Source organism: Meleagris gallopavo, chromosome Z, assembly GCF_905368555.1.
Source record: "Meleagris gallopavo chromosome Z, MGAL_WU_HG_1.1, whole genome shotgun sequence".
Taxonomy (NCBI): Eukaryota; Metazoa; Chordata; class Aves; order Galliformes; family Phasianidae; genus Meleagris; species Meleagris gallopavo.
The window spans coordinates 23,074,401-23,086,516 of NC_139435.1; the positions used below are offsets into that span (position 1 = coordinate 23,074,401).

The following is a 12,116-nucleotide window of genomic DNA, read 5'->3' on the forward strand; positions in this document are numbered from 1 at the left end:
ATTACTGGTTATTGTTACTTTTTTTTTGTGTGTGTGTATGCTTTTTTAAAAAAACCTTAGCTTAAAAAATGAAAATTTTATAATTATATGAATCAGTGTACATGTGTCTTCGTATTTTTTCAATGAGATATTAACTGGATCATGTCAATTTGTGATATTATAAGAATAACTTCTGTGTAATACACAGTATACCTTTTGAAGTCTGTGGTGTGTGCAAATGTTACACAATGATACTTGCTGTGCACTTGTTTGTCCTTGTGAATATTTCTATTTCCTTCTTGGTAAGTAAAACTGATGTCCTCTGACAATTCACAATTTACAATTAATTTTCACATGTCTTAGGTCAGAAAGGTAATTGAGCAAGGAGTCAAAAGACAGACTTCAAATATAAAACAGGGATGTAAATTAAAACTCTTCTCTTGTTCATTTTCAAATAACTGCTGTGGCAAATGTATTGTTTTTTGACTAAGTGAGAGTATTGCTAGGTATCAGATAGTGAGTTTCTTCGTGTACTATTAGTCACTATTGCTATGTCATTTTTTTTTTTCTGTTTTTAGATGTCAGTTTTTAGTGTTTGCGTGTAATGTTAGTCTCCTATTACTAATGTAATGTACAGTATGTTGTTCTAGCACAGTCCAGATCTCCAGGACAAAAATGGTGTCAATCTCTAATAGACATCTCACAACTTCCACTGAAGGGTTGCTGAAGAAGAGTGTCAGAGCTTAATGGCTCAGCAGGCAGTAAATCAGTTAGTTAGTTCTCCTGGCTGCATCCATGCTTGACCTGTACTCATTTGTCAGAGACGTTTGTGCTTCTGTGGAGTTGCCCCCAGTGGTTCTCAGTGTATTTTCTTTTTGTGGTTCATGCTCTTGGTGTGCATGCAATCTGTGAATGTGAGATTAGATTTTGTGTACCTGTGGAGGCATAAGGGACAGAGAAGCCATCTTTGTTTCTTCTTATTGCTGATGGCAAGAAAATAAAATCCTTAGATTTCCCTGGCCACTATTACTTAAAGTGAGAAACAAGGTACCTGACGAGTAGTCACTTATACATGAATTTTAATGAAATGTTAGAAAATCCCAACTTTTTTTCTCTTTTTCTCAGTGGCTGTTCTTGGAGATGTTCACAGGGGAAGCTGGTTATCACTGCCTAATATATACCATAATTCTGGTGCCTTTGTGACACTGAAAATAAACACTGTATTTATGAATACCAGCTGAAGCAGTAGTCACAGCTATGCTATTTTTTCCTCAGAATTTAAGAACGATAATTTATATTTTGTTCTTCTGGGCCTTTTCAGAAAGCTTCTTTGGGGATGTAATGTCATAACTGCTGACGTGTTTTTCTCCTTCTGATTGTACTTCATCTCTAACAAGGCCTGATCCAGCTTTGGCTGACATTTCTGCTTTAGAAGTTCTACTTTTTTCAAGCAGCAGTATGAAAAATTCCAAACAAATCTGCTTCTGGGATTTTAAATCAAAGCTGCTTCACAGTTTGTTCTGATTTAAAAGGAGTCTATCTCTGTTTACTGCTTGATTTGATTTCCGGAAGACTAATCTAGCACAGAAAAGCTCCAATTTAAGTAGTCATCTCTTGTCATGTTCCACTGAATGTTCCCAGGAAAACTCCAAATTTGTTTTCAAAAAGCACTTGAACACTAACGGGCATGGAGTATCGTCTTCCTCTCTAGAAAGCCTGTTTCAGTGTCCAACCACCCTCACAGTACAGAAACGTTTCCTAATGCTCAGTGTAATTCTTGCCTGGTATCTCTGTGCCATTTCCATCCTTCTTGTCTTCCTGAGGGAGCTACAGGGAGTGCTGCGGTCCTCTTGACCTCCTCTTCTCTGGTCTTGGCAATCCAGGTGTCCTCAGCTTCTCATTAGAGGACATGCCTTCCTGCCTTGTCACCAGATTTGATACCTTCTCTGGATACTCCCATCTGTGCCTGTGTCCAGTATTGTTCTGTCCCAGGTGCAGCCTCCAGCTTTTTCCTTTGTTGGATTTCATGCTGCTACTGATTGACCAGTGCTCCAGTCTATCTAGATCCCTTTGTAAAAGCCTCCTGTCCCTCCAGGGAGTCAACAGCACTTCCCAGTTCAGTATTATTAGCAGACTTGCTGTGGATGGATTCCAGTCCATGTGGTGCTTCTTAAAGTTATATATGTAGCTTACATAATCTTATGTAGGTTACTTTATAAGTGTTAATAAAGCCTTAAATATCTTAAATAAACTTAAATAATTTGAACAGTCTTCCTTATGTTCTGTAAGGGAGTCTAGATTTCATATACTTACGATGCAAGAAGAAGAAGAGCTCCTAGAAAATTGCTAAATTTGCCTGCACAAGACTTCTTTGAGAAACAGCTTTAGAAAAAGATAATTTTGCTATAGCCATATGAATTTCATCTGATTAATGGCTTTTTTTTTTTCAGGCTTTTTTTGCAGCTTCCCTTGCCTGTTTGATAGTGAGTTTGCCTGAAATTTGGAGAGTAGTAATGTGAAACTCAGCCCATGAGTTTACTTGACACTAATCTTTGGGGTCTTGCAATGCAAGTGCACAGAAATTGTTTCCTTATATCAACATTAATTGTCATCTCCTGGTAGTTTTATTCTAATACTAGTAGATCAAGATCACAATATTACATCATTAAATAGTGTTTTTACCCAGATGGGAGAATCCTAGTGACTGGGAACTGTTGAATTTTGTGGATTTTTTGTTTGTTTATTTTTGGGCTTTTTTTTTCCCTGATGGAAGTGTGTCACAGTGCTTCTATCAAAGTGTCAGGTTAATTTTGGCATTTCTATATACCTAAGGACCAATAATCCTAGAATAAGCATCATGTCTTCTACATTTAATGTCTAGATGAGATAAATCAATGCATATGATTTTTGTTGTTGTTATTCAATTTGTTTTAGATGCAGTTGGAAGAGGATTGTAATTTTTAACTTTAATGTCGCATAATAGATGAATGTTTGGTTTGAATGATGCTTGAGAATTCTCCTTATTAAAAAACACACACATTTATTTTCTTTTCTCTAACTATTTGAATTTGCACAGTGGTTTTAAAACTTACCAGTATAATGTCTATGTTAAAATGAGATAGAGTAGCTACTAAACATAGATGCCTCTAAATTTATGTAAAACAAATTTCTTCAAAGAGAACATGCTATTGTGAATTATTAATGCAGCTTATGTTGCATAGAAAAGGCAAAATGTATTTAAATTAGTTGCAGCCATTTCACATTTGAAGTAGAAAGACACTATCTAGATGGGAATTTTACTACAGTAAAATTGAACTATTTTATCAGACTCTAAAAAATGTGTTCATTTGTTAGGTCTCAGTCAGCAGTAAATTTTTTACATAAGCTGAGGTAAGCAAAACTTAAAATGGCATGAGATCCAACCTTAGACCAGCACTTAATTAAAATTTCTGGTGATATAAATGAGAGATCACACTACTCCTTAAATGACTTAACACGAAGATACAATTAAAAGCCAAACTCTCTGTTAATCTAACTTGCAAAAAATATCAAGTGCAAATCAACAGTAATGTAACCTCAAGGTGCTAACTGAAATACAGTGTAGAATTTTGCCAAACACTATGTAGGGTTTTGTATTCTGATAAAATTGCTTTGCTACAAGTAAGTTCTAACATACAACTCTTCACTACTTTTACCTTCTCCCTCACCAACTTTTCTGGGCTTACTGAGCACAACTCTGGGCTGATAGTGATTGGCCTGGAGCTGACCACTGTGTTCTGCTGACCTTTGGATCTATTCAGGTTCCACACCTAAATGTAAACTGGCAGTATTTTTTAATGACAAAAGAGCTTAATGCAGCAGGTTGCTAAGAAGAGAGCTCAGTAGAACAACAACACCAACGTATTGTTTTTAGATGTTAAATATTTTTATTTAACTCTATCAAATAATCAGGTTTTACTCTCTGAAATGAACTGTATGTATGTTGGGACCAGCAGGTAACAGTATGTGGGTAGAGCTGAAGGCAATAAATACAACTTCATGTTTATTCTTATTGGTAATTGATAAAGTCCCCACATTCCCTGTAACTTGTTTAGCACAACTACATTGTATCAGCAAAGCTTTGATTTTTGTTTACCAATGTATTTAATTTTTAAACGGATGTTTAAAAATCTGCTTATTACAGTAACTTAAACTTCTGTTTTACCTTTCCATTACATAAAAAGTACATCAAATTCTGATAAGCAAGTAGAACAGCATGAATATCTGCTTTATTTTTCTAGTTTCGCTGAATAACTGAGCAGCTGATGTGATTTTATGTAAAAATGAAGATAAGGCCATATATGTTTTTATGCTAAAGTGACAATTTTTCAGAAATTAATAGAGCTGGGTAGGTGTGAATGTGTAATTGGATATGTATTTATTTATTTATTTATTTATTTATTTATTTACTGAGGTCGTTGGTTTCTATATGATTTCACTCTATTTTTCCTCATTTTTTTCCTCAGGTTCTTAACAAGCCTGCTCTGGTTTGAGGCAGGATTTGTTGCTCAGTTTGCTTTTGGCATGCTGTGAAGGTTGTAGAACTACATTCTGTTTGTAGCTTGGTTATTTTATAACTGAATTTTGTAAGCAGTAATAAAAAACAAAATCAAGTGCATGAGTGATACCTAACCTACCTAATAATTTTAAACCCTCATACTGATATTGAGAGGGAATCATGTCCATTGTTTAAAACTTTTAGATAAAAAACTTGCCGTTTACTTTAGTTTGGACTGAGAAATATATCTCAAAGTTGCACATCTAAAGTAGAAGACAGAGTGTAGACCTGCTGCTGGGATGTAATTGTGTGGATGATGTGTGTCTTAAAAATGTCTGGAATTTTTCCATTGTTTTTGATCTGATTTTTTTGGTTTGAACAAATGTCTCTTTGATACAAGAGAAGCTTATGATACTTATATAAAAATATAAATATGTATGTGCTGCATTGTAAAAATGATTTTGTTCAGCCACATCCAGCAAATGGGATTAGTATGTGGCTGCGTGTTTCATGCTATATATCATAGCTCTTGCTACTGTAGCATTTTTTTTCTGGAACTGGCTAGTGTTTTGACTGCATTACTATTTTTGAACTCCTCTAGAATGAAGGATATTGGAGAGAAATTTCAAAATATGTTGGTAAACCTGCACTAGTAATGTACTCCAGAAACTTCTGTTGTGAAGAAATTCTGCAGAGGTTAGAGAAAAGTTTTGAGTTAAGACTGACAGTAAATTAATTTACTGCATGGAATTTATTTATTCCCAGTTAAGATTTACACTTCCCCCCCAAAGGATATATATATATTTTTTTGCAGATGCAGTTTAAACATTGTATTCTCCTTTAATGAGAATATCCTCATCACATTAAATTACTTCTAAATTTTAAATTCATTGTTCCATTCCCATGTGAAAATTTACTTCTAAATATAACACATACAGCCTAGTATGTACTCTTACTCTGCCTGAGGGATCAAAGGTCTTTAAACATATGTGTGATTGTTGAGATATCTTTTACAGACAGCATAGTTACAAGATGAAGCACAGATTCTTGGCAAGTGAAACCTCTAACATTAAAAAATGATACTTGGAATTGGTGATGGCTTTGCAATGAGGATCTTGATCTTTTAAACTAAAGCAATGTCGTTGGAGATAATGGTGAAAAGAAAGCTGAGGTCTACTGTTCAAGTGTAGGCTTCTGTTAATAAGTTAATGTTTTGGTTTAAAATCAAAATGTGTGGCCGAGACATTGTTTTTCTAACTTATTGATTTAATGTTGGTAAAAGCTTTGCTCCTTTGGAAAAAAAATTACTGGCTTTGTGCAGATGTTTTATTGTGATAGATCTATTATCCCACTATTAGAAGATAAATGACTGATCTTTTCCAGTTTCTGTGCCTCCAGAAAATTGAAATAAGAAGGGGAATATCATTTGGGCTGTATGATTAGGGCAGGTGGGGTGGCCATTAATTTAAGAGAGAAGAATCTTGGCAGCATAGGCCAACTTGCACTGTATTATCAATCAAACCTGGATGTACTTCTTGTGATGACCCAGCACTCTCAGGTTTTTGCAGCATTAATTAGAATTCATGACAAAATAGATGCAAGGAAACATTTTGTACCCTTCATAATTTTATAGAAAATTTATTGTTATTAGAGGAACCATTTGCTTAGTGTGATTTTTTTCATTACCAGCTTGTCAACTAGCATAGATAATCTGGAGAAAATATGAACTCCATAGATTGGGTGTCACTTTTGTTGATGGTTCATGTAGTTTACCTTGGAGCACAGCTAATGGCTGAAGTTCATAGCAACAGCACAGAAAAATGTGGCAACGAGTGGAAGACAAATGAAGCACGCTTATTGCTTTAATATAAAAAATACATAAATGGAAAGCAGCATGTGAGTTTGATGAGCTCATTGCTGGTTTTGTTGGTGTGATTTATATTTTATCCTTACACAAAAAGCCGCTATTGACACAGTGAGATGGAAATTAACTGACTGCTTTTTGGAAACTAATATTTTTCAGTTTTATATTCTGATTGGATCATTTTGTTTTAATTCTAAATATTTTTATGGAATGTTGAGCATTTAATAGACAGATATTATAAGCTGTTCCTCTGGTGTTTAGATGTATAGTGGGATCATACTATTGGGGTAACAGTATCAACTAGAATAGTGTCATATTAAGAAAGCATTAGGAAATCCTCTCACATAAATCCTTTAGCTACAACATCCATTTTCAATTTATTTTATATTCTCACTTCTTTTTTTTTTTTTTCACTTAAAATGAAAAACTTAATTGAGGAAAATTCAGTTATGAGGGTAGAGGGGCAGGGTGTTAAGTAACGTGTTGTATGGCAATTCTTGTATTAACTTCTAAAGCCAGAGGCTCACTACAGGAATAAAATTCTTGTCCATCTGGTGCTCCTCTTGCATCCCATAATGAATATTCAAATTTTTAACATTTTTAAGCATTCACAAGTGACAGCATTCTCACTATAAACTTGAGTGGGTTACTGATATGAATGGAAATACATAATTAATTTAAATTTCTGTATTTCAGTGTGGTTGGCTATTTCTTTGTGTTCAGTTGTGCTTTACTCTAACAACGGAGCTTTCTAAACTACCGTGATGTTTTTATGGGATGACGCCAGGTTGTCTGTTCACTGTCACTGCTCCCACTCTTGCAGAAGGAAAAGACAGATTATTCTGCATCACCTCTATGTCCCAGCATAAATTTTAAAACTTTCTTCCAGCCTGCGAATTGCAAAGGATCTGACAGATCTGTAGTTCTCCAGATTTGGTAGACTACTGAGAATGGAACAATCACTGTTATTCAAGAAAGAGGGAATGAATATATGCTTATTCTTTTGGTATAACAGCTCCGTTTAAAGTGATTTAGGAGTCTACTTTAGGTATCTATTCTGCCTGTGATCATGTTGTTTAGATCTTTTAAGTCTGAACACAAGTGAATTATTTTGTATCAACTTTCAAAGTACGTTTAAATAGAAGAGAAATACAGAATGACTTGAGTACAGCACTAGAAGCAGTAAAGAGCAGGGTAACTGTGCTAGAACTCCAGTCAGACACCAGTCCTTCACCTGTGAACCTAAGAAGTGTAAATATTAGGCTGCAAATATTTTTACAGTCATAAATCTGTGTGTGTCTCCTTCTTTCCCTCCCTCGTTTTCCCTCTTATATTTCAAATCTGTCAAGAGACACTATACTGTGTGAAAGTGTGGAATATCCATGATAACAGTCTATGTATTAGTGACAAAAAAAAAGTCTCTGGGGACTCAAAGTGCTATCACACTTTCACACTAAAGTGCTTTATCACGCTATCTTTTGCCTGTAGCTGACCACTGTGTTCTGGTGAGCTATATATCCATTCAGGTCCCACACCTAAATGTAAACTGGTGTCTTTTAATGACAAAGGAGCTTAATGCAGCAGGTTGCTAAGAAGAGAACTCAATAGAAAAACAACATCAACTTACTGTTTTCTGTGATGCTGCAAAACTATAAAACTATTTTAGATGTTAAATGTTTTTATTTAGCTCTATCAAATAATCAGATTTTACTCCCTGGAATGAATTGTATGTGTGTTGGGACCAGCAGGTACCAGTATGTGGGTAGAGCTGGAGGCAATAAATGCAACTTCACGTTTATTCTTATTGGTAATTCATAAAATCCCCACAGAGCCTGTAACTTGTTTAGCATAATAGCAAGACTATATTCTGAGCTGTTTTCTTTCAATTGTAATGTTGGGCACATACTAATAAACCAAATGTCAGCCAAATACAGGGAGAAAAATGTAACATATGAATATCATTGTATTTAATATTTCTCAAAAAGTACCATTTCAATAAACTGCACTCCTATTTAATTGCTTACTTTAAGTCATTGGGGAAATTTTAGAGGTTGAAATGCAGATCCCCAGTGCTCAGATAGAATATGACATTAATTTGCTGCCAGAAGGCTATACTGCATGCATGCCAACTGCATACATATCAGCTGCTTCGTATAAAGTCTCATCATTTTACTTACTTGACTTAACATGTTCTTTGACACAAAACAAATCTTAATTAAAGCATTAGAAAAAAAAATAATAATTCTGTGCACACAATGACATGTTTCTATAATGCTTAGTCAGCTTTGGTGGCTTTCCTGCAGTTAAAGTAACCTGCTGCCTAAAATTAAACAGCAAACAGAGAAGGGATTTCCTTTCTTTATTTTTAAAAGAAAATAACAAAATCCTATAAGAATATTTGAATAAGCTGTATTTAAAGTCATAGTTTCTATTTGGACCTCTGTGTGTATATAAGAATTCATTTCTTATGGGATTGAAATATGTAAGGTCATAACATAGAATAAGTGATCCATTTCTGTAACTTTAAAACTGTTTTTTTTTTTTTTTAAGTATGGAAAACATGCAGAAATTCTTGTACTCCGTGAGGAAGAGTGTTAATGTATCTCTGTATTGTAATTGCTAATTTTTATGCCTTTTTTTTTTTTTTTACACAGTTTAGTCATGAAACGCTAAGAAGAAATTTTGTATGACTGTTAATTTGGTCATATCAAGAGAGAAATTTAGATCCCAGTAGATTCCAATAGTGATGGAAAACTTATTCAGCTCATCTTTAGCTTGATCATACCAGTGTTGATAAGAGAATCCAAATAGACCTTGTCGAGCACATTGCTGTAGTATACTTTGTTGTTATGTCCTGTTATTTTTGAGTTAATGGCAAGTTTTCTGATAATTTATTTGGAAACTGTAACTGTAAGAAAAAGAATGCTTACATAGCACTGTGTCTAAAGAGCTGAGAGCTAAGATTTATGTGTGTAATACAAACGGTAAATGTTTGCTCTGTTCCAATATAACTACTCCATTTTTTTTTTAAATAAGATACCTTTCTGTGGGCCTAAAATTTTTTTTGTCATTGTTGGTTGTTATTTTTTTCCTTGAAATAAGCAATTCTAAATTCAGCCTATCTTAAAATGCTGAGAATAGCTAGTATTAATTCAGATTCTCACTTCTGGGTGAACTGTGAAAGAAATACTGACCTTCTGGTTTATGTTTGTTTTCTAGCTGGTGGCTGGCAGTGTTGTGATGGCATTTGAGGAAGTGTGTCCAGATAGAATAGATCTGATTCACAAGAACTACCGAAAGCTGTGTAACTTGCTGGTTGATGTAGAAGAATGGGGTCAAGTTGTTATAATCCACATGCTAACTCGATATGCACGTACACAGTTTGTAAGCCCATGGAAGACGGTAAGTTTGTGGATCTTTTAAATATCTTATGTGCTTGAATTCTGAACTTCTTAAAATTTTGCATATACGTAGGTTTTAAGAGGCATTTTAAATGGAGATTTTAATAAAATTAGAAATCAAAAGCATAAGCCTTCACTCTTGGATATTTCACCGACTCAAGGCTTTCACTACACAGGCTTCCATGAAAATCTGCTTTGTAGGCTCTCACTTGTTGTAATTTACCCCAGGTATATCCAGTTTTTTCATTGTTTTGAGTGAGATAGTTCTTTGCTGTGGATTTTATGTGAGTCAGCAGTAGAAAAGTTTGCCATTCTGTTCTCAAATGGACAGACTCTACTTTCGTTTTGCATATACATACTTAATATTTTAGCATACTAAACAGAGCTTAAGTAATGTAATAATAAATTCAGACTGTGTGCTTTTTTTTTTTTAGTGGATAGGATAAATATTTTCTGACATTTTCATTTTTATTATATAAATATGACTATGCCCTATATAATCTTCAGAAAAAGGAAGATTCAAAGTAAAAATCCCATCACTCCCAACGTCAAAAGAGCTCAAGAAATTGATGCAAAAAGAGTACTTCTGCAAAGAGCAGTATAAAATTGCTCTACGACTCTGCTTGTGTTTATTGTACATGGTTGGAGTGTTAACACTGTAAAGTTTTACCATTTAATTTTTACATTAATTCATACTTACAGGTGCGTATATTCATTGATATGTGTAATATTTTACGTTAGTGGAAGATTAACTTTGTACAGTGACATAAAATTATGTCTGGTGTACTTATTTGTAGTGAACATAAGGTGAGTCCGGAACTTACAGAAAGTTGCATCATTTGATTTCATTTCAGGTGAAAATGAAATTATAAGAACACATCTTTTCTTAAGATTGTTTAAATTACGGAAAGTCTTTTAGATAATGAGACGCTTGAGTAACTTGTTTTCCTAAAGTACTTGAGACAGAATGCTTTCTCTTTGTTGCTTGTTGAAAGAAAGCTACTTGCATTCTTTACCCTGGAGCTTTAATTTTTTAAAAGAATCAAAATCAGTAATTTACTTTACCTGCAGGTATGGTTTCACGATTAATTTAATCCAATTTTAGTTGCTGATGAGATGAAAGAAGAAAAGGAGGAGATGACCTCTTGTCTTTGATTGAGCTTAGAGGTTTTGATAGTATTAGACTTCTTTCAGACTGTAATGTACTTTCTTTCATTGAGACCAGATAGATGACAGTTACTCCTATGATTTCTATTATACAAATTTAAAAGGTTCATGTAACCATACCGCCTATGTCAACGTAAAATTGTTCATCTCTGGTGTTTTATTAATAATACTTTGTTTCGTGTTCTATGAGCTTCAGTGCAAAATTTAGTTTGTCTACCTACTCAGCAATTAAATTAGCAGATTTTTTTTCTGGGGCTGGCTGGAAAGCATGCCTTTGTCAATAAGTTCTTAAATGAACACATCATATAACAGGGCATCTTGTGCAGTAAAAGAGATTTTTAATTTAGTTTATTTGCATCATTATGGATCAGTATTTAGGCTGTTTATATGTAAATGTACGATTTGAGGAACAATTAAGTGTTGACAAAGTAGATTGCAGTCATATCAATTGCAGCACATTTTACATAATTTTTCTAACTGACATCTTTGATGATAAATAGTGGATGCCAAGTCAAAGCCGATTATACAGTGCACTAGGAATTCATGGCGCTGTCAGGGAGAAGACCGATTGACTTTAAATTTACATATTAATGAGAAGATTTGTTAAGAGGGTGCTTGACTATAGAAAATAACAGCACATTTATAGGGCACGACACTTTATAAATAAAGCTGATGCAGGAAAATGGAAATTAAACCTATCAGATTAATAAATTCAAGACTGCTAAAATGCATATTTGCATTTTTGTTCACTAAAATTCACCTTTTTGTGCTTCTTTTGTTCAATTTGAGCTAATTCTCAGCAAGTAATTGTTTAACATTTTGTTTTCTTATGCTTTATCCTAAAAATACTTGTAACTGTCAGTCACAGAGAAAAATCTATTTTTAACTAGATTCTCTAAATTGTTGCAAAACTCTAAATAGCATTAATACTCATTAACCAAGAGTTCTTAGTTTTATATTCATATTTTTTGTTTATCTGAAGGATTTTCATTCTGGTCATGAACACTGTGAAGAATGTCCCTGCTTTACTGCAAGTCTTGAAATGCTTGAAAGCTGGTTTGAAGTAGTTAATTGTTTATCTGTAACATTTTTTTCCAAAGTTCTCCAACTTTAACAAATCTTAAATGTAAAAAGAGCAAGTCACTCACCCTGGAGTGATGGTTTCTGC

General features: G+C 34.0%; 1 protein-coding gene across 2 annotated transcripts in view; it reads left to right on the forward strand.

Annotated features, from left to right (window-relative positions):
* Window positions 1-12,116, forward strand: part of AP3B1 (adaptor related protein complex 3 subunit beta 1) — a 162,327-nt gene that overhangs the window by 42,560 nt on the left and 107,651 nt on the right. For both annotated transcript variants that reach the window (XM_085212812.1, XM_085212811.1), the window contains exon 7: window positions 9,600-9,782. In XM_085212812.1, coding sequence (XP_085068938.1) covers window positions 9,600-9,782 — 183 coding nt within the window. The remainder of the gene's footprint in view (window positions 1-9,599; window positions 9,783-12,116) is intronic.